Source organism: Cricetulus griseus, chromosome 2 (genome assembly GCF_003668045.3).
Source record: "Cricetulus griseus strain 17A/GY chromosome 2, alternate assembly CriGri-PICRH-1.0, whole genome shotgun sequence".
In the NCBI taxonomy this organism is placed as follows: Eukaryota; Metazoa; Chordata; class Mammalia; order Rodentia; family Cricetidae; genus Cricetulus; species Cricetulus griseus.
The window spans coordinates 336,874,040-336,897,830 of NC_048595.1; the positions used below are offsets into that span (position 1 = coordinate 336,874,040).

Consider the following 23,791-nt stretch of genomic DNA (forward strand, 5'->3'; position numbering starts at 1 on the left):
CACACCATAAACAACCATTGTGCCACCTACCCAGAAGCCCCACCAGGACAGGGCTAGATTTAAAATCCCCTTCTGGCAGAGACACTAAAGCCAAATTAGAGGAACATCACACCCTAATAGTGCAATTAGACCTTAAAGATCCTCCCAGGACCTTAAAGCCATTCTAGGAGAGGAAACAGTTTTTTGGAGTTACATCAATTATATAAACACTGTAACTGCAATAAATGGCCTTTCAAGAACCTCTGTGTTCTTTATTTGCATGTGACAATAACCTATTCTGAGGAGGGTCCCTGAAAGTAATAAAATAATTCATTGCTAGAGTTAAACATGGCCGACTAACTTAAAAGAAAAGGGCTTTAGGTCTATCAAATGCTTGTCAGAATTATTGACTGACAGTCATAAGTCCCTTAAAAAACACAAGGAAAGGGAAGTTGTTTTAGGAATAATTTTAGTAAATTTGTTTGAAATTAAAAAAAAACTTCTTAAATATGAGGTCAACATAGTAAATATTACCCAAATCATCTCTGGACACTACCAGGACCAGCTGGGCAGGGCTAGTCTTTTCCTCTAAAGAGAATCACAGTAATGAGATAAATAATCTTCATCAAAAACCATTCACCACAAAAGGTCATGCAGTCATTCTCTCTCTGTGAGGCTTCTCAAGCTAAACACAGATACTGCACTTTCTAAAATGCTGAGTGTTATTAGAAGTTCAGACAAAGTCACTCATACAATTCCAAATGAAAAGAAATACTTCATTTAATTTCCTATGGCTTGCCAGCATGGGGATAATGCTTTGTACCTTCCTTTCTCCATTTGAAGGCAATTAAGAGCTACTCTAGTTCTGAAATCTGGTATTCATCCATATTCTTTCCTTCCTTGGGGAGGAAAAAACATTATGCAAGTCAAAGAGCTTATGAAAGTGTCTCAGGGGCACAATTTTTCTAACATAGAATAATGGACCCTGTTCTGTGAGTATGAGTGAAGAAATGCTTGACAATCTACAGACATGCCTTCCATCTGTCCATGTAGCATACAGCATTGGGCTATTCAAAAAGATAACCAGTCTTCCACGTGGATCAGGTACTACAATCCCATTTGAATGTCAACCTAGTCCTCTGTCTTTCTCACACCAAGAACACTGTGATACAGCCTGGCCTGTCTATGCCTGAACTGAATTCAGCTATCTAGTTCAGAGTGGTAACCTCCCAACTGCTGATACTCTCTGTTTCCAAAATAATTAACAATACCATGAATGGTGATATCACGAGTGAAAATTAAACTTCCATTTCTGACTAATGTTCTACAACATTACATTCTGGCATATTGTAGTGGTTTAGTTAAAATTATACATAATTTCATCCATTTGCCTGGATAATAATTCTGTTGAATGCTCTTGGAATGCAATAGCTAACAAGCACCGTAAAATGACAATTATAAGCAAGATACAGAAGAATCTGAACATGAAATAAAAAGAGGACTTTTATTTACACTGCTCTGTCCACATGAATCTCATTGAAAAATTAAAATAAACTGAGTTAATAATAACTAATCTTGAACTAGAAGTCAAAAACCACCCCATGGTCAGAAACACTGACTTCATCGATGAAGTGCTCTTCCTCAAGTTCCTGGCATGCCTGGGGATGGAGTGGGGTGGGGTAGCAATTCTAAGGAATGAGTTTTAGAGAAGACATTACAACAAAGTGCCTGGAATTCTAGTTGTTACCAGACAGTCTACCATACACCGATCTGGAGAGGGTGTAGGACAATAGACCACCAAATTATCTGGAGAGACAGCTTCGACTTCCAAAACTCTTCCCTGACACTCTTGATCTGGGGGATTGCTGATGAGCCTAGGCAAAGGATTCAAATCTACATGAATGTACATACTTGCTTTGCTTCTTCTTCCTCTCTGATGCCAAAGTTTTACTGATTTGCACAACTGCACAAATAACCTCCCTCCCAACCTTGTCTACAGTACTGTTTTTCAACCAGGCAAGCCAAGTGCAAAATAACAAAAAATATTAGCTAAGCCATCACTAACAGCTGTAGCTAGAACTGACCAAGTAATCTTTAATACTTCTCTTCTCTGTCTTTTCAGTTAGCGTCTGAATTGGCCAGTTATAAATGTCTCCCAATTCAGAATTGAATTCTGGAATCTACTACCTAACCTCTCAATGAATGCAAAGCCCTAAAGCACTGCAGTGGTTTGAATAACAATCCATTGTTTGGATGCTTCGGCCCCAGTTAGTGGAACTATTTGGGAAGGATTAAGAAGTGTGTCTTCTTGCAGGAAGTGTGTCCCTGGGAAATGGTTTTTGGTATTTTCAAAAGCCCATACCAGGCCCAATCTCTCTGTCTCTCTCTTTCTCTGTCTCTCTGTCTCTCTCTGTGCCCCCCCTCTCTCTCCCCCTGCTGCCTGTAGATCAGGATATAAGGCTCTTAGTTACTGCTCCAGCACCTTGCCTGTCTGCTGCTTCCTGCCATTATGATCATGGACTAACCCTCCAAAACTGTAAGCAATCCCCCAATTAAAGGCTTGCTTTTATAAGAGTAGCCTTGGCCATGGTGTTTCTTCATAGCAATAGAATAGTAACTATGAAAAAATGTTTTATTCATTGATCTATCTCCAGGACTGAGAATAGTACCTGAAGCAAAGTACTTCATGATTATCTGTGATTGATCACAAATATGAATAGTCATGTCTTTAAGAAAAGACTGCTACAAAACTATCATGAGACTGCCAGCTAATGTTGATCTTTATTCAAATACTCTACTAGATCATTCACCTGGCCCACTTTCCATTCCCTTTAGTAGCATATGCCTTTGTAACACCACAAATCTGTATGTGGTAGGCTCCTTTTGTACCCTGAACATAACACATCATAGAAAGTTGAATTCTGCCCATTTGAATCTAGTTAAGAGATACCAAAAAAAAAAAAATCTTCTTTAAGTGTGTTGAAGAATTGATTTCCTAGGGAAGAAAACATACATTTAAACCAATAGACATACTACATAAAATTGTAAAACACTAATAAACTGCAACTTAATGTGTTAGATGAAGTGGCACACATACACACACACACACACACACACACACACACACACACACACACACAAAATTTATTCTAACCCTAAAAATGATAACAGTTCATGTTATTAGTACAGATAACTGAAAACATTCCCTGAGCAGTATGTGCTTTATACTCCTGCCTCTACTCCCCTTACTACCACTAAATGGAATTTACTCATTTATTTATAGTTTTTTTTTTCTTCATAGCTATGAGACTGGTAGCTGAACTTTATAGCTTTGCGCTATCAATACCTAGCAAATAAAATACTGTTGGTAAACTGTTGATAGATACAGCTCAATATTAGCATAAACATAAAAAAAAAAAAGCTGGAGAGATGGTTTAGCAGTTAAGAGCAGTTGCTGCTCTTCCAGAGGACCAGATTTAATTCCCGACCCACAACCATCCAGGGTATCTGATGCCTTCTTCTGACCTCCACAGGCATCAGACATGCATGTGATATTTAAATATGCATGCTGGCAAAACACTCATACAGACAGAATTAAATTAAATTTCAAAGTAACATATAACATTCAAATAGCCAAAGAAATCAAAGTGTTTCCACAAATTCAAAAGACTTCTACAGTAATGCAAGTGATAACACTTTAGGAAAAGAAAATTAAGTATTTATTAATTGCAAATGAGAAAAAAACACAACTTTTTAAGGTTTACTCATTAGAAGTGTTATTACTGTTTTATATTGAAAAGGCTATACAAAGTTTGAGAAGAGGAAAAAAAATACATGCACTCTTATACTCTAAGGTTTTTGTCTTAAAACGTTCAAAAATCAGCATGAGTTTTCTAAACTGAACAACTGAGAATCAAATGATTCTCACTAAATTTTCATGACACTGGTGACCAAAAATGAGTTCTTGTCATGAAACGTCGTGTGCTTCATTATAACCTCAAGTCTTCGTGAACATGTTATGACTGTGGCCAAAGTAAAGGGAAACAGTAGTGACTATAAATCAATCATGGGCCATGAAGGCAGACAGACTGTATGACAGATGCAATTTCTCTTGGCACCATGTGGGTGTAACTAATTGATGGCAATCGTATGTCCACATTGGCACGGTTCCACGGGGGATGTGTGTGAATATGTCACCACATCTGGATGCTGGGCATGTTGGGGTCCCGAGGCACAAAGACCTGCTAAACCCAGCTGCTCTCAATGAACACCGTGGGAACGTACAGAGTGATGAAAGGGCTCCATTACCACAAACTGTAAATACAGATTTGCTTCATTAAAAGACGAGGTAATTGCTGCAGCCACCTCTCATTCACACAGACATATGCCTCTTCATTAAAAAAAAAAAAGCTACAGCATATACGTGTGTATGTGTGTGTGTACGTGTGTGTGTGTGTGTGTGCTTTATCAAATTTTCATTTCTCCTATAAAATGATAACACATATGTAAAGCAAAATCAAAGTTTAACTGATTTCCTCTAATTACAGAAAATCCACATAGAAATTAAGCTGGAAAAGTCTGACAGACCACTGTCACCATGTTTGTAAGAATAGTTCCCTTCCATTTCATTCAAAATACAAAATTCAAAACGTCTTGTCCAAAGCCTATGCTGAAAATTCATCAAATGATAGTAAAAAGTACAATGTATCATATGCAACTCCATTTTTAATATGAAAGGCAGATGAACCTAAACAAGCATCTTTTTATAACTTACAACTAGAGAACTCAGACTGAGCAATAATTTTATTCTGATCCTACATTATGAGTTACCAACAAATTTGATTATTTTTAACAAGTGTTTTCAACAATTATGTAAGACTATGGGGTGTTTTTATGAAAAGGTTTCTGTTATATTCAGAAGATCACTTCAGTAAAAGAAAACTTATAGCTAAGAACCCCCTGTTGAATGCATAATTAAATCTCTCATAAACCTTAAACAATTATCTCCCTATGCAGACTGGCAGAAACCATTGTATACAGTCATAGCTTATATATGTCAACATGGATAAAATTCTCATTTTAACCTGATAAATTAAACATTCATTTGCCTGATATCTTTTCAGACTTCTTCATCTCTCTTATCCATTTCCCTAACTTCGTTCAAGCCACTCAACATTCATGAGGACCTTCTCTGGGAGGAGAGATGAGTGCTCGTGTACATGGCGTGCATGCACATAGGTCAAAAGTCAAACTCAAGTACCAGAAACTTACCTCACGGGAATGGAGCTTACCAATTAGGCTAAGCTGGCTGACCTGTGAGCACCAGGTCCATCAGTCTCTACCTCCACAATGCTAGGCTTACAAGCACAGGCCACCACACCCACCTGTTTACACAGGTGTGGAAAATCAAACTCAGGTCCTCATGTTAGGGCAACAGGCACTTTGCCTACTAAACTACCTCCTCATCCCTTCAGGTTATCATTTTTGACTCTGCATCCACTCCTCTAACACACAACTGGCTTTCTAAGCTGTCTTGTTCCCCTGACTGAGTGACAAGTGAGTAACAAGAGAGGTAGGCCAAATTAAGGACTTCCTTCGCTGAGGATAACCAAAACATGAAAGTGACCTTCCATGCTCTGTTTTATTACAATCGCCACTCACCCCCTAAATGTTCACATGGTGATGGGAGGCGTTACTAATATATTAGACTTGTTCACATGTGGACTGAATAAAGAAAGTAGTTTCTTCTTTAGGAAAATCATATAAGGTTCTTTAACACATCCTTTTCGTTTGTAGGCTTGCAAGTGCTTTTAAATGGCAAGATGATGGCCAAAAAGAAAGGACAGATTGATAGCTGATGTAGAAATAAGAATGAGTAATCAAAAATGAGTTATTTTTTATACTTTAATGAAAACTAAAGTCAATGACTTTTCTCATCTTCAATTTATTTAAGATCATCACCAAATATGAAAATCCTCCACATCACAGTAATGTTGGTGGTCCCTTCCACCACAAAAATAGCATCTTGACTCTTTCTGTATTTAAAAATACAACCATATGTTTTAGGAAGGGACAGGGCAGGAGTGACAGAGAAAAGGGTAGGAAGAAAAAGGAAAGGAAGAAGTAAAATTCAGCTGACACTAAGACCATCTAAGTAACCTCTGACCTTCTAGTCTATGCCTCTTTCATAATCCTAAGTGGATAGGACATTCAAAGATGGAGAGTGAGTCTCTATCCAGTTTGGCACAGATACTCTGACAAGATCTAGGCCCCCTGTTGGGTTTATTTCCTTATCATCTGCCCCAAGACAAAAGCATAAGATTGACATCTAAAAGGAATTATCATTAACAGACATCATCTTCCTAATGAACTAACTCCATTCCATGAATTATCTTGTGTCTCTGATTTATGGTACCAAGTCAATTCAACTGCTAAGGAACCCACAAAATGAACAGCAGTATTCCTATGAAGGAAAACCCCCAAAAGCTCACACTGTCTTTAGTAGATGCTAAGAAACAATGTCCCTTAACAGTACATAAGCACAGCACTGCAACAGCCATCAAGTTCTTCATACAAAAGCCCTGTTTTTGTGTTCCTTGAGATCGATGGGGAATGATCTAGGTGTGCACAATCATCCACTCTTCTCTCTGCTTTACTCACTCCCAAGAGTATCCAATGCTCCCAAGGCAAAGGGCAGAAACAGCAGCAGTGAGAGTAGTTTTCAAAAAGTTCACAGCTTCAGAGGAGCATTCCAGCAGTCATTCCCACCCAACAGTCTCAAAACTAGGTCAGCAATAAGCAGCCTACAGGCTTCATACAGGGCTCACTCTCCAAATAAACAAACAAAACAAAACACTTCTTTGGAGTGAAACAAAAAGAGCACAACCTAGTGCAACTCAAACTCTTGGCACGACCTTGCCCCAAAGCACAAAGAAACACAATTTCTAGCTATTCCCATTCATAAATATCCTACAATTTGGAACAATAAAGTTTCTCTTTCTAAAATGAGTCTATTAGACAGAGCAGCAAAAAACTAAGCAGAAAGAGGTTTGGAGGCGTTTTGACAACTTCATCCCTTCATTTAGGGTTACTCGTCCTAAAAGTCACCTGGAGAGGCAGTCATCTCTTCAAAGACTTGTCAATTCCCTTTCCTTCACACCCAAATACTTACACACAATGCTCTCACCTGACTTTTTTGCCTTGCTCGGTAAGCATCTTCACCAAATCGGCAATGGGGTACTGAGCTTTGGCTGCACAGAGGCCGTAACCTGAGAGGGGACATTAAAAACACAAAAGAATGTGGCTTTATTTTTTAAAATCTATAGATTAAAACCTCTCTCTTGATGAAAACATATTTCTATTCCAACATGAGCAGTTAACTGGACCAAATGAAAGCAGATTTATTATAAATAATCTTTAAAAAATAAAAACTTAAAATTTTTATTATTTTATATTTTATATATTTTGTGTTTATATTTTATTATTATCCCTTCTGTGGCTTTTTTTTTTTTTTTTTTTTTTTGTCTAGTGAGAGACAGAAAGGGTGTGGATCCAGAAGCAACTGGGATGAGTAGGGAAAGTGGAAACTAATCAGAATATAATGTATGGAAAAAATCTTTTCAATAAAAGAAATCAAACATAGGACAGAAGAAAAACAACGGTCTGATAATATCTATGACTCTTTTCAAGAAAATACAGGCATTCATTGCAAACTTTCCATAGATTTCAATATATACTTAAAGTCACTTTTTAAAGTTTAAATAAAGTTTATTTATTCAAAAGAAAAAATATTATCCTGAATTTGAGACTCAAAATCTAATGACCGCCTCCTTAATCTCCCAATGAGTCTCATGCTACAGAATGTGCCTGCTGCACTCCATGCTCACATTAGTCTATGTCCCTGCTACACTCCATGCTCACACTAGTCTATGTCCACTCTCGTGTGTTTTTAAACTCTGTATGTGTCTTTGATGATATTGTAGTCCTGTGGATTCTTCCTGGCTTTGTTACTATTCTTCCTCTAATACCTTGAATAGTTTTTCTTCTGTTCTCCTCCTTAAATGGCCAACTCTTCCCTCGAGGCTTCCAATTTGTCTGTTACCTCTCCTTATAGCTAACCTAAGGATTTCAGCAATCGTTCCAGGTCCTGCTGGCTCAACTTGCAATTTGAGCTCCAGCATGACCACTGTCCAAACTTAATGTCTTCAAAGGAAGAAGAAGAACTGAAAACCCTTCTCTTCCAACTATTCTCCCATATTCAAATATATAAAAAATAGTCCTTCCTACTTGAGGTTTGCTTAAGTATAACCAACAATGTCAGTCACCTCCCTTCTCCATTAACTCTAAGATTATGTCCATATTACCTGTAGAGTGACAAATCATATCTGTTCATACTTTCCTAGCCCTTTTTTCCAATTGCCAACTCTTTGCTCTATCTATCACTTCTGCTTTCTCCTACCCACAACACCATCCATCCTCTAAGGCTCAAAACAAATCCTAATATCCCTTCAACCCTTCTTAGGTTCCTCATGAGAAAAAAGAAATTCTATGTGGTTCAGTTTAGCCACTGTCATAACACACTTGACATCATTTAGCTCCCTATCTGACTTCTAAATTGGGATAGACAGTGTCTGGAGGAAAGATATATATATATATATATATATATATATATATATATATATATATATGTCTTTCCTAGGGGAGGGAGAGGGAACTGAGATTGACATGTAAAACAATCTTGTTTCTAATTCAAATTAAAAAAGAAAAAAAAAGAAAAGAGACTAAGCTTATTGAGTCTAATGAATGAGTCCAATGTTTCCACATGCCATACCTAATATAATCTTCACCATAAGCAAGACTTACCAATAATATCACATGTATCTAGAGCTCAAAAAGATGGCTAGAACATGCTACATCAATTGACAGAATATTTAATGTTACTCCAAAATATTAACGTAAACTGAGAGTTTTCAATATTCTCATTCAGTGACCATTCAGTTGCTACTATTTCCATTGTGTTTTCAAAACTAAGGTTCCTATGGCTACACAGGTCATAGGCCCTAGAGGAAAATCTACTCCTATTACACTGCTAAATGGACATGGTATTAAATTGATTCCTAAAGACTTGTTTTTATTCCCATAGCATCTCTCAAACCTCATCTGTGAAGCTTCTACTTCTACCATGAATACCACAGTGACTCATATCTGGTCAAGGTGCAGAGTAAGAGACTGAAGAGTACTCAGTGAAATGGGACTTATTTACTGCAGCCACTCTGCCCAAGGTTCCTGGGATCATTGCAGAAGGGACAGAACACCTCTGTTAGAAATGGTGGATGACCACAAGGAGACATTATCTTGTGGGAACAGCAGGGCAGCTGCACATGCAAATTCACAGTGGCTGTCATAGCTTGCTCTAAGCTTATGCAAATCCAATCCAGACCAAATCCCAACCTGGAGATGGGAGCTGGGCACAAAATACCACTCGTAGCAATGAAGTTATTGGCAACTGTTAGCTGCTAATGACAGGGCTCGTGTTGAGTCAACAATGCTCCACAGGAGGACCACACACCCACTAAAACTTGGGTAACACAAACTGGTCTTGATGAGGAAATAAAAACACACACACACAAGTTGGGTGAGTAGAGAAAGAAGATAGGTCTGGGAAGGGCTGGGGATGAAAGGGCTCAAAACGTAGGTGAACTTCTCAAAGAACTAATACAATCTTTAATGAGGAGGTTTCAATTTACCTTTTTCCTATTATTCAATGTAATCAATTAGAACAGCCATTATAGCTTGTTTTGTGATGTAGAATTTACTTTTATTTTACCTGGAGTAATAACAATGCTGTTGGCTTCCCGGATCATCTCAACTGCATTGTCAAGGTTGATTTCTGTATGTGTGCCAGAGATTTCCATTGGTTTACCACCGGCTGTTGAAGTTGTACCATAGCCTCCAAGAATCACATTAGCCAGGGAGCGATTCATTGCCTAAAGAGCAAAATCATCACCTATGAGAGTTCAACCCATGGAATTCTTTAAGAAAAGCATGAAGTATATGTACATGAAACTCAACATCAATTTAAAGGAATTTATTTAATTATTTAAGGAATCTTAGCCAGACTGACTTCTAAATTTAGTTCAAAACTTAAATAACAGAGACATGTAAGAACCATACCAATTTTCTAACCAGGTCAACTGCACACTAATATTTTTGGGGTTTTGTTGGTGGTAGTGGTTTTTTTGTTTTGTTTTGTTTTGTTTTTTTGGGTTTTTTTTTTTTTTTTTTTTTTTTTTTGGTTTTTCAAGACAGGGTTTCTCTGTGGCTTTGGAGGCTGTCCTGGAAACTAGCTCAGTAACTAACCAGCCTGTAGACCAGGCTAGCCTTGAACTCACAAAGATTCACCTGCCTCTGCCCCTGCCTCCCGAGTGCTGGGACTGAAGGCATGCACCACCACAGCCTGGCTACACTAATATTTTTATACAAAGTATAAAAATTAATGGAAATTCTGATGTACTGTTATGGTCTAGATATTAAATAAGCAACTTCTCTCTCCATATTTAAATGTACTTTACCAAAGTGAAAGAAAACCAGAGACATATTTATTTGCAAGAAGAAAATGTTCACAAAATAATTTTATATCTCTCTCCAGTAGATTCTGCTACTGCATGCAAGCTGTCAGAATACAACCAGAAGGAATTCAAATGATAATTATACATTTCACTGGGAACTCCACAGTCCTTTGCATTCAAACAAAATATGGGTATGGACACTCTCACTTTCCAAATCTATTACAGTTCCATGAAATCTTATGCCTGATTCTCATGGGGGCAGATGGATTCGTCATTCTAAATGCTTCTAAAGGTTTTCCATGAAGAAAGACTACTGACCTGACATGTGGGCAATTTACTGGTTGAGAATTTACTATGATAAGAATAAGAAATGTAAGGCAAATTCGATATTTCAAATTTGGTTGTAGTCTATCCACTATATTACTGAAAAGCTTACAGTTATTAATCTACTACTTTTTCAAAGACAGCACTCTATTTAAAAAGTTAAAAAAAAAACATACAAAGTGTTTAGAAATCTTCACTAATACCACATCATAAAAATACAGGGCCATCCATACAACAATAAGTAGGCCAGTGACAACCTTACAGAGACATTTACACAGCTGGGGAGGTCTAGCAATAAGAAAGAGGGGAGAAGGAATGTGGAAAATAGCCACAGTTTAATAAATAACATAAATTTCAAAGATGATGGATAAGGGGATAAGAAAAAGTTTGATGTTTTGAATTAACATCCTAATCCCAGCCTGGCAGGAAGTTTGTAAACTCCTGAATAAAAACTGAAACAGTCACAACTGGGACTCCCCAAACATTCAATTTTTGATGTCTATAAATCTTTTCCAGTTTTGATTGTGAGATTCAGAGATTCAATTATCAAAAAGTATGTTCTACTAAACTCTCGTCATTAAAAATTAAATTTTTTAAAACCTATTTTGGGGTCTGGAGAGGTGGCTCTGTGGTTAAGAGAGGTTGCTGAGCAAGCATAAGGACGGGAGTTAGATCCTAGTTAACCCCCACCCCACCCCAAAAGTTTGATATGGTCTCACACACAACAGCAATCAATGCACTGAGAAGCAGCCCTGAGGTAGGTTGCTAGCCTAGGCAAAACCATGAGCTCCAGACTCAGCATGAGACCCCACCTCAAAAGATCAAGGCAGAGAGTGAGAAAGGAAGGCACCCAGTGCCCTCTCTGTCCTCCATACATACAGGCCCAGCACGCATGTGTGCATATACATACATACATACATACATACATACATACATACATACATACATAGACACACACACACACACACACACACACACACACACACACACACACACACACACACACAAAGACTATTTAGACATTGAGGTTGCTGTTAGAGCAAACTTGTTTGTCCAGTGGACAGAGATCCTCATCACTTTATGAGAGCACAAGCAGATCACATAAGCGCATGATGTAGACAGATGTGTGAAGACAGGAGCCTATCTCTCTAGCTTGGCTTAGGAAGAAGCATTATTCCTCCTATGAAACGGAACTGGAGAGGAGGAAAGAATCTCCAAGGACATTTAATTAAAGTGTGCTCACTTGGAATGGAACTTAGGGAGAAAAAATAGTGGCTTAACAATCAAGGTCTACTCATTAAACACATAAGCAAAATTATACCCCCATTATGCGGATTCCATGTGGCCTCTTTAAAATTACATTACTTTTCATCTCTTAATTTACCATTGCAACATCATGTTCATAACAAATGTTTAGGGTTTACAGCTTTGTGCCTCTTTTTTTTTTTTTCCTTATTTGATTTGCTTCCTCACGTGATTCATGAGACTATCCTGTGGCCACTTAATCACAGATTCCAAGACCAAAAAAATAAAATAAAATTGCCACACTGTCCAAGCCTGTTCCTTTTGAGCTAACAAGTCCTATAATGCAAGTTGTGTTCTACATTAAAGAGGTCATTAACTCACATAATTCCAGCTACACTGAAAGAAATTAGACTGTAGACAAAAGAAAGGTCATAAAATAGCCAAAACTGAAGCAATAGTATATATACCATTTAGTACTGTCTTTTGTCTCAATACTCTGTAGATACTGATTAATCAAATCACAAAGAAAGAAAAAAAATACAATTCTATTTGCCTTGCTTTTGACTTGTTCCATTTGAAAAGACAGAGGGATTTTTTGGGGGGGTTGGGGAGGAGGGGTCTAAAAAAATGCTTTTCCTGTTTGCTAAGAGCTCCATCTCCCAGGTGATATTACAAGCAGAGGGACTGCAGAATCATAAAGAGACTGATTATTATAGTGTGGTATAAAGCAAACTGTGGATATGTTTTTGCTATTTGGACAATGTCAACGTTTTTTAGTTTTTATTATATGGCTTCTTGTGTGAGCACAGCACTGGGCTCAGAGGGTACCCAAAGGAATTCATTGTCAGAAGAAAAATGTGATTTTGGAGATTGTTGGTTAGTCACTTGGGGAGCATTCCACTTCCTCCCACACAATAAAACCACCCTGCTTTGGTTTGGACTGCCATGCTTGCTTCAATAAACACTACAGAAGGCCAGTGTACTGGCAGCTTATGGACTCTAGCAGCATCTGCTACTATAACCTACCCATAGAAGACTCCAAAATAATACAGAAACTAACAAAACAGCCCTTTAATGTCCTTTAATGAACATTCGAGGTTCATTTACCAAGCAGTGTGTCCATTTGACTATGCCATGTACTAGATCAGGCTTCATAGGCACACTGGTGAGTGTATTAAAATACTTCTCTACAAAATGAGACATTTCCTACCTCCAAAACTACTGTGGGGATTAAATAAGTTAACATTTGTAAATTACCCAGCATAAGACTTGCAGAGTTAAAGTAACTTTGAGCAACCAGAATTTCATCATTTTTTATTCTAAACTACCTTGAGCAATATATTAAACACAAATCTTTAAAAAAAAAAAAAAGGTTTCCTATACTAAACCAGTACATGCTACAAATCAGTCCTGAGTTCAATTCCTAGTCAACTATATTTGTGGCTCACAACCATCTATAATGAAATCTGGCGCCCTCTTCTGGCATGTTGGCGTACATGCCTAAAGAAGACTATGCATAATAAATAAATCCTTACAAAAAGAAAATTAAATATTAGAAAAACATAATACATTAAAAAAGGAGAATGAACGTCAACACAGTGATCTGGAACTAGAATGTCAAACGTTAACAGTTAAATGATGAGTATGAATTATGTCATATTATTTTCCCTTAACCTTTTTTATTCAGCCGAATTCCTTATATCTTGCACATGTATAACTTTTTTCTGAAATAGGTTTTTCATAGGTACAAGCAGGCCTTGAAGTCTCTATGCAATCCCAGCTGCACTCAAAAAGCAATGATCTTCCTACTTCAGCTTCCCAAGCGCTAAGATTACAAGTGTGTGCTGCTATGCTTAGCTCATAGTGGGTTTTTTATTTTTGTTTGTTTGTTTTTAAACTATGTAGCCTTGGCTAGCTTAACACTCACTATATAGATCACATTAGCCAAAACTCACACGGATCTGCCTGCCTCTGCCTCCCATGTGCTGAGACCAAAGGCACACACTACTACATCTGGCCTTGGAGTAGTCTTTTTAATTAAGGCTTTAGCTGTCCTTAAATCCAAATAAATAAAAAAATAATATTACAGAGTATTAATTTGATCTCATATGTTTATGATCCTAGACAACTATAAGGATTTATTAGTATAAGAACTCAAAACATCAAACTTTCTCTTATCCCCTTATCCATCATCTTTGAAAATTTATGTTATTTATTAAAGTATGGCTATTTTCCACAGTCCTTCTCCCCTCTTTCTTATTGCTAGACCTCCCCAGCTGTGTAAATGTCTCTGTAAGGTTGTCACTGGCCTACTTATTGTTGCATTGTTGTGTGGATGACCCTGGTTTTTGTTTTTTGTTGTTTTTGTTCTGATGTGGCATTACTAAAGATTTCTAAATACTTTTTAAAACATTTTAAATAGAGTGCTGTCTTTGAAAAAGTAATAGATTAATAACTGTAAGCTTTTAAGTAATATAGTGGATGGACTACAACCATTAGAATAGGTTTTAAATGGTTTTGAGGTTTTTTGCTCCCCATGAAGTAGTCATCATGTAAAAAGCATTGATTCATGGCTAGTGTGTGTGCTGGCTAGTTTATGTTAACTTGATATAAGCAAGAGTCATTTTGAAAGAGGGAATCTCAGTTCAGAAAATGCCCCCACCAGACTGGTCAGTGGGCAAGCCTGTGGTAGCACCAGCTCACTATGGGTGGTGCTACCCCAGGGCTGGTGGTCCTGGGTGCCAGAAGGAAGCAGACTGAGCAAGTGATGAAGAGCAAGCCAATAAGCAGCACTCCTCCATGGCCTCTGCATCAGCTCCTCCCCTGAGTTTGTATCCTGATGTCCCTCAATGATGGACTGTGATGTGGAACTGGAAGTGAAATAAACCCTTTCTTCCCCAAGTTGCTTTCGGTCATGGTGTTTTATCACAGCAACAGAAACCCTAACTAAAACAGGAAGTCATTCAAATTCTTAAAATGTGTTTTGTTCCTCAAAACATTTAGTTTCTCTCCTTTTACCACCTCGCCTCCAGCTATTCTTCACAAAAGTAGAACACTTATTGTCTCGTGGTCTAATTGGGGCAGTGGAAATAGAAAGAAGACAAAGACTAGAAAAACATCTAAAATGTGAAAGGGCAGAACAAGGTGGGGGGGATGAGATCATTTTACAAGAACACACAAAAGAGAGTGTGTGTGACAGGCACCTTTTCCTGGGTAACTCATTCTAGTTACTGTAGATGTCACTGTGCTGCTGTGACATAATAACAAAGAGATGAAACAGAGAGAAGGCAAGAAGGAAGAGGCACAGATTAGAAACTTGGAACAAAAATTGCTAAAATAATAATAATAATAATAATAATAATAATAATGAATCTAAAGAAAACCATTAAAGAAAAAAGGATAAAAATGGGAAAGGTACTCAGGTTGCCCATTCAGGAACTACATACAAATCCTTCCCCGATCCTTCTGCAATGAGAAGCCTCCAGCATTGATAGAATTCAAATCTTTTGCCAGGTGTGGTGGTACATGCCTATATTTCCAGCATTCAGGAGGCTGATGCAGCTGGATACCTACTTTGAGACCTGCCTTGGCTAACTGTGATATACTGTCTAAAATAAACAAGCAAAAAAAATAAAAAAATAAGATTATTCAAATCTTGCAATTTGATTTTAAAACTCCTCTTTCCTTTAAGTAATTGTGAAAATCTTCTGCCCTCTGCTGGTCATTCAGATTCTCCAAAAGAAACAAAATGGTTCAGAAGTTCACTTTTGAAGGAAACTCTAGAACTAAATACAACTTTCCTTTGCAAGTATCTGTAACTTAGACACCAGAGAGCCTGGAAGTTTTCAACAGGAAAGAAAATCTCCAAATTCCAAATCTTCCAAACTACTTGGAAACTACTACTACTAGCATAATAATCGGGCTGTTTTAAACGTGGGCTGTAGAGCCCTGTGTTTTACAAGATGAGCAAAAGCACAAAAATACTTTTATTGCAAAAAGGTAACTTCAGTACTTTAATTAACATGACAAGAAAATGCTGAGATGTTCAAATGAAGGTTTTTGTGTAACCGGAGGTAACTAAAGAAGCAAGGTGAGTGTAGCTCTCGCCCCTTACCCGAAAAGCTTTTAGACTATTACAAGGATCCACAACTGAGCAAAATACAGAGTGACCACAGGGCTCCCAGCCCCAAAGGATACATCTGCAATGCAGACAGTACACCTAAGCCTCAGGGATAACAGAGGAGAGAGAGGTAGAAACATTGTAAGAGCCAGAGGGTGGTGCCTGCTGCTAGACAGTCCCCTAGACATGGCAAGGAGAATGCACCCTTGAAATCCCAGCAATATGGGAGAAGTCGGAGATGGGAAGGAAGGGAGAGTGACAGTGTTCATGTAGAAAGCTCTCAAAAATATTAATTAAAAAAATGAATAATCTTTTTAATTAAAATTTAATTTAATTAAGCACAGATGCTTATAACTGTCTTAAATATATTATTAAGGTGTCATATATTAAGGTTATCTGTAAACCTGAGATGTCTTTGTAAACCTTGGAGTAGGTTTTTAAGAGACATTTTAATGATTTATTTATTTTTATTTTATGTGATTGATATTTTGCCTGCATGTATGCCTGTGTGAGGGTGTCAGATCCCCTAGATTTGGAGTTACAGTCAATTGTAAGCTGCAAGGTGGGTGCTGGGAACTGAAACCAGGAAGTGACCTTTTCAAATTCAAATGTTCAGAGATATTTCTTACATAGTCTTTGTAAAGATATAGACATTGAAAAAAAGTTTGGCTTTTTTTTAAGCCCGTTTGTTATGAAGCAATGCAAATGGGCTTCAACAGTAACCCAAAACAATTCTGTAGAGAGTAATAACTAATTTAAGCAAGTTTTCTAGTCAAATTTATAGTCATTTACAAGCTACCTTCTGCCATCAAGAAGAGAAATAATTAAGAACAAAGAGGAAAGTAGAAGTATTTGCATTGCTACTTCTCTGTTCTGGTTTCTTCTTTAAAAAAAAAAAAAAAAAAAAAAAAACATTGACCATAAACCTTTACAACAGGCATACTCATAGGTAACCAGGAGGAGGGTGATCAGAACAAGCTGTCTGGAAATGGAAACGAACAATAAGAAAAAGGCCCTAACAGTAAATGCATTCTTTCTAAGAACTGTATCTTAAAAGTGCAAATGGATAGATGAGGGAGGGAATCATGAAGCCCCACCCCAGCTAAGGAAGTACTGCTAACTGATGGTCTCTCGGGGCCTCAGAGAGGGAGATGTAGCCTCAGAGAGTCTACCCAGGCTCTGGCAAATTGTCTACACCATGCACATTAAGTGAACTTAGTGACAAAAAAAAAAAAAAAAAAAAAAAAACAAAGCACATGAAATTGGGAAGGAACAGTGGATGAGGGGGAAATGGGAGGTTAATTATTTTTCTTTTTGAGACGATGTCTCAATGTGTAACCCTGGCCAGGCTGGTCTCATGCTGAGACCATACCTCTGCCTCTGCCTCTGCCTTCTCCCAAGTAGCTGGAATAAAGGCATGTGCTTCCATACCCAACAAGGGGCTGGACTTGATCAAAATAGTTATAGATAGTAGGTACATATACATACATGATAGATACATACATACATGATAGATAGATAGATAGAGAGATAGATAGATAGATAGATAGATAGATAGATAGATAGATAGATAGATGAAATTTTCAAACAATAAAATAAAACACATGAAAAATTCAAAGATGGGGCTGGAGAGATGGCTCAGTGGTTAAGAGCACTGACTATTCTTCCAAAGGTCCTGAGTTCAATTCCCAGCAACCACATGATGCTCACAACCTTGAATGAGATCCAGTGCCCTCTGCTGGCATGCAGGCAGAAGACTGTATAGACTGTATACATAATAAATATATAAAATCTTTTTTAAAAACTTTTAAAAAAAGAAAAATTCAAAGATGTACTCTATACAAAAAATAAATAAAAACCAAATAACCTACGTTGTGAAGTACTGGTGAAGATTAAATGAACTTTGTATAATCCACATGATAGATTACTATAAAGCCCCTTAAATACCATTTTAAAGGCAGGGTCTTTCATGATTAAAAAGGCAATATGTAGTACGTAATGTTTTAAAATGTAAGTGAAAGCTAGGTAAAGCATATTATCATGCATTCCTGTAATCCTAGCACTTGGGAGACAGGAGGATCAAGAGTTCCAATCTCAAATTCAAGGCCAGCCAGGGCTATGTAGCAAGAACCTGTCTCACAGTACAGGGTGGGAAAAAATTAACTGAATTGAAAAATTCAATAAGGTCAAACAAGTAAATACATAGTACTATACAAACAAAAAGAATGGTAAAAATAACTAAACTAAATATTATATGTTACCCTCAAGATGGAGAAAGACATTCAAAGAGTTTTATTTTTAAGTTTTCCTAATTCTTTGTAGTTGAATATCTTTAAAACAGTCTCAGAAATTTGCTCTGGAAATCCCCATATTTCTGCTGAAAATAATTAAAACCAATAGATCTATTTTTACTACAAATGGAAGAAAGAACAAGCATATTCATGTCTCCAGGACATCATTTCTACTCTCTTTCACATGTATTTCTTACCACACACATGATGTATGACAAGATTGCACCAGAGGAGCCGATGAGCGCACCCACAATGGTCAGCAGGTTGTTGTTGAGAAGGAAGCCCTCGGCACACAGGGCCCAGCCTGAGTAGCTGTTCAGCACAGTGATGACAACAGGCATGTCAGCACCCCCAATAGCAGCTGTCAAAGTCACACCCTATGAGAAAACCAAAGAAGAATCCCAAGTGAACATATACAACAAACCTCTAACATTCCACAGATTGGTTCTTAATCATTCCAGTTTCTTTCTTTCTTTTTTTTTTTTTTTTTGTATATTTTCATAGAAGTTCTACTTCTGGTGATGACCAAGGCTCCCATATGACCAACTCACTCACTGACATAGCAACTAGGAACATTTAGTCATCACCACCCCCAAAATCCCCTGAATAAAAGTAGTGATGAAAATATGGCATAAACTGGAAAGGAATCTCCACTAGGAAAAATTAAATGATACCAAGTGAATGTCCCAGCTCTTGATGGCTTTAGACTGAAGTCGGGCCCCTGCTGGTATCAAGTGGAGGAGATAAAACTAAGGCCATCAGTCCACGTCTTACTTTTTTGACGATCCAGAGGACATGGTTTTGGTGACAAAGACAGCTGGAAAGTGAAAAAGAAAATCCTACAAAGGAACAAGCTAGAATGATTTGAAGGTGCCCCAAATGCTGTGTACAAACACTACCCAAATCTCTAGCTGATATTTAAAACTCTGGGTTAGACTGCAGGCAACTCTGTTAAGGATAAAATAACAACAGGTTTCAGCTGCTGTGCTGTAAGAGCCAGAATCTGAAACTTTAGTCTAACCAAGTTAGCTACCCAAAAACAAAAATAATATTTAAAAAATGTAAAATAAATCATGAATGGTTATCAATACTCTAGATGAATACAACAGAATCCAATGTGTCTAAAAAGCATCATTGACAATGTCCATGATGCAATTCAAAGTTATTAAATACAGGAAAGTAAAGAAGATGGAGAGGGCAGATTTTACTATTCATTCCATATACCCCTCCATTTTTGTGTTTTGTTTCTATGAGAATATATAAGCCAAAGCAATTTAAAATATCCTTTGCATTATGGAGACATTTTCATGCTGGGAATAAGTTCCTTTCAAATATATTCATTATTTCTCAAAAATAACAATTTGTTAAAAATTTAAATTTCTATATTATAGGTTTGATTATGGGGACTTTTGAAAATTTCTGCTTGATTAGATAAAAAAAACAAAAATTATATTATTTAAAATAAAACAAAAAAGTCATAACCAGATAAGACAGAAGAAAACTGGACTGTAAAGGGTACCAAGGCAGAATTTCAAGCCCTTCCCAATGTCCTAAAGTGCCTATACTGACCCATGACCTAACCTTATGACCACTCGCAAAAAAGTCCCATTCATATACTACAGATCTTGTGTTTCTGAATCAAAGAGTCAGTATTTGAAAAGAAATCACAATCACTAGATGGCTAACTCTGTACTAGGTGCTATAAATATTTCCTCAACTTCAAATGTAAAGGCTATCATCTACAAAGTATAAGCCAGTCTAGAAGAATGTGAAGAAGCAATAGTAAATAGCAAATCCATGTAATAGCATCTTCTACTAATAAAATGCCAAACTGTAACACACAGAATCTCTGTTTTATCAATATATTATATACAAAATCAGACAGGGGAGGAAGAGAAAATTCATGAAGGGAAGAATTCTCTCAGTGAATACACTGGGTTTATTAAGTGTAATTCATTTTACATAATTATTGAACTCCATATCACATCTTCCAGGGAACGTGAGATCAGCTTACAAGCTGTCACCATCTTACACATATTACACAAACTTGTTATATAGTAGGTGCCTACTAAACAGAGTTAAGCCCTTGGCTTTTAAAATTCTTTTTCACCAGCATGTTGGTACAGTGAGAACTCCAGAGTACTGAAGGTGTCAGATGTGACAACTTTAAATAGTCAAATAAGAGAATTTCTTCTCCTACTTCTTAAACTTTCTACATTCTAAAGTGACAGCACATAGCTATTAGACATTTTTATTCCCTCAGGGATCATGAAGAGACAGAAACACGATCCAATTGTAGTCTAACAATATATCCCCAGCTCTTTCCGAAGTATGGGTTTCTCCATCTCCAGCAACTTACCATGAGAGTAGAGAGTGCAGCCACGGAGCCCAGACAGGTAATGCCAGTGGTAAAGCTGGGGTCGATCATAAATGGGATTATCCCACCCACACTAGCAGCCAGCAGGCCTGCATTGAGTGCGTGCCTCCCAGGGAGCAGCAGAGGGGCTGATTTCAGAATACCTGGGCCGAAGCAGATGTTACTCAGAACCCAGAGTGTATCGTGGGAAACTCTACAAGTCACTTAATCCTGTTAATATCAGAATAATAATGTGGTACTTCAGACATCACTTTACAGCACCAGATATGGAAACATAAAGGCATGTTAAAAGGTCTACATGTAACACACATCAGCAGAGATGAGAAAATATGGTTCAACTTAACTGTTCTTTTCCCTACTTTTTGACCACATAATTTTTTTAATCTGTCATGGAATCTTAAAAACCGATTTTTTTTCCTGTATGACCAACACAGAAGTTGTTAAGTGTGGTTTTGTTTATTTACAACTTCAATACGGAGTTCTGGAACATTAGTGCTCCCAATGCTATCCACTGAGCCCAAGGGAGAAGAACCCGTTAGCTATTTCTAAAGAAAAAGCCTGAGACAAGAATGGGTGAGACTTGAAGTTCATTTGTGATTTTTTTTAAGTTTCATAGAAGTTTCCCCATTTAATAACTTGATTGTTCAGAGGCAAAACCATATTTTTACATCACACACAACTTTCTCTAGGGACTTGTTTGTGACCACACTGCATGGAGGCTTTCTGGATTTTTCTTTCTGCTTCCATCTTCATGATTCATCATCGCAGGAGTAAAATTTGCTGCGGCAGAGTGCTAAAACATGTGCTGTTTTTCAGAATAACTTCCGTTAACCAAACTTAGTGGATAATAAGCATCTCTCTATTCTAGGAAACACAAGTTCGTTTCTGTAGACATCTCCATAGACATCTCCAAGACAAAGGCTATGGAGGTGCTATTTTGGTCATATGTATTATCAAATATCCCTTAGTGTCTACAAATTTCTGTACTAATTGCTACTATTAGCTGTCTGCAGAAGAAAATGTCACAAAGCTTAGAACCTCTAAGAATTAAAATGAATTCTCTTTTTAAGGGGAAAATCTTTTACATCTGTCTAAGTGCTATGCAAACCCCTTCTCTACTGTGAAGAGTTTTCTAAAATTGAAACAAACCCCTGGATACCCTGAATAATGGATATTTAGCTCTATGTTATATCAAATCACTTACCCTGTAATTTCCCATAGGCAACAAGAGACCCACTAAAGGTGACTCCACCGATGTAAGTACCAAGGTAGGCCACAATCTTGGTGAAATTTGATGTTGCATCCATTGCAAAATGTGGGTATTCTACAATGTACTCAGCCATGCAAGTAAGCACTGCTGCCAAACCCACTAAACTGTGGAAAGCAGCGACCAGCTGAGGCAAGTCAGAAATCTGGATGCGCTTCGCAATTGCCAAGCCTGTTGAAAAACCAAGGCCAGAGAGAAATAAATGTGACAGACCTTTGGAAAACGACAACCGTTCAGAACAGGGTTTGCATCACTGTCACAAATGAAGATTGCCTGGTTCCCAGTACAGACTAAACGCTCCTACAAAGACAGTGTAGAGAAAAAAGCCACTGGCTATATATACATCAGGTCAAAATCCCTCATTGTTTTGCCTCATCTAACCAACATCAAATAACAGCATAACACTCCGCTTCTCCCGAACCGCTAATACTTCCCTGGACAAAAGCTTATGAAGGTTACTTAAAGCTCCAGTTATGTCCTCTTATTGTGTCCCACTGAGCGAATATTCGAGGCTCTCTTCTCTACAGCCAGTGCTTACACCTGTGCATACAATTAATACAGATAGGATTCTGAGGAAATAAAATTAAGCTTGAGTTTTCAGGAAAATGGAGCTAAGGGTAAAACTGAAGAAAACTTTTAGGTAATATACTTTCTAGTTCTAAAGGATTTTTACAGTTTCAGTGAGTGAACAGAATTACTGGTGGGGATAGGGTATTTGTTTAAGGTCATGAGTAAGCAATTTCCCATCATGAGCCTACAGTGCAACCATTTTCCTTCAAACGTCTTTCTTGGAATTGACACAAAGGGCCCACAGCTTTCCTGAGGAAGTATAAAAGGCAGCCGAAGGCAAACATTCCTAATCACACTCAGCTGATACACCTTCCCATGTTTTAGAATGTTGGTATCTGAATATGTATTTGAATAAAAATAAGCTATGTGGTGTTTACCTAAAGAGAAATCTTCCTAACAATGCATTCGTCAAAATATACCCCCAATATTAAAGAATTTTTTAATATTAAGTATCAGAGCCTAATCCTCTTCAGATATATGAAGGACAGGAGAGCGTCTGTAGGCAGAAGCCCGCCAGTGCTTACCAATGGTGCCACCCATAGCCATTGCTCCGGACATCTGAGCTAACAGCTGTGGATCTGGTTTCAGGCCTCCAAGTGTGGCTGCCAGGCCTCCTGCAACTCCAATCATGCCCAAGGCATTGCCGAGTCGAGCTGTTCCCTGAGTAGAAAGGCCGCCCAGGGCACCAACACAGCACAAGCCTGAGCCCAAGTACATGATCTTTGCAAAGGAAAGAAGAGAGATTATTAAAAACGTCAGTCTGTTGGCTCACAGAAGACCTCTCTTGTGGAACACGATTCACTAAGGACAATTTAAATTCAGACAGTCAACAGATAGACCTGAACTCTTCTGTTAACATTTCAAACCATTTTCCTATCCATTATGAATATAAATATATTATATACTTTAAATTGTATTTATAGTTATGCCATTTATAGGAGTTGTTTTTTTTTCTGGATTTGATAATGTACAGAAATACATAAAAGTACTTAAACTTAAAAGTTTTAGATTTTAAAACACTAAACGTGTCCAAATGTTATAAAGTAGCCA

General features: G+C 37.5%; 1 protein-coding gene across 5 annotated transcripts in view; it reads right to left on the bottom strand.

Moving 5' to 3' along the window:
- The window catches only part of Nnt (nicotinamide nucleotide transhydrogenase), a 102,134-nt gene that overhangs the window by 12,434 nt on the left and 65,909 nt on the right, over positions 1-23,791 (bottom strand). For all 5 annotated transcript variants that reach the window (XM_027401410.2, XM_035440579.1, XM_027401408.2 and 2 more), the window contains 6 exons: positions 23,266-23,461; positions 22,109-22,342; positions 20,887-21,047; positions 18,725-18,904; positions 9,806-9,965; positions 7,166-7,247 (listed from right to left, as the gene is read on the bottom strand). In XM_027401410.2, coding sequence (XP_027257211.1) covers positions 7,166-7,247; positions 9,806-9,965; positions 18,725-18,904; positions 20,887-21,047; positions 22,109-22,342; positions 23,266-23,461 — 1,013 coding nt within the window. The remainder of the gene's footprint in view (positions 1-7,165; positions 7,248-9,805; positions 9,966-18,724; positions 18,905-20,886; positions 21,048-22,108; positions 22,343-23,265; positions 23,462-23,791) is intronic.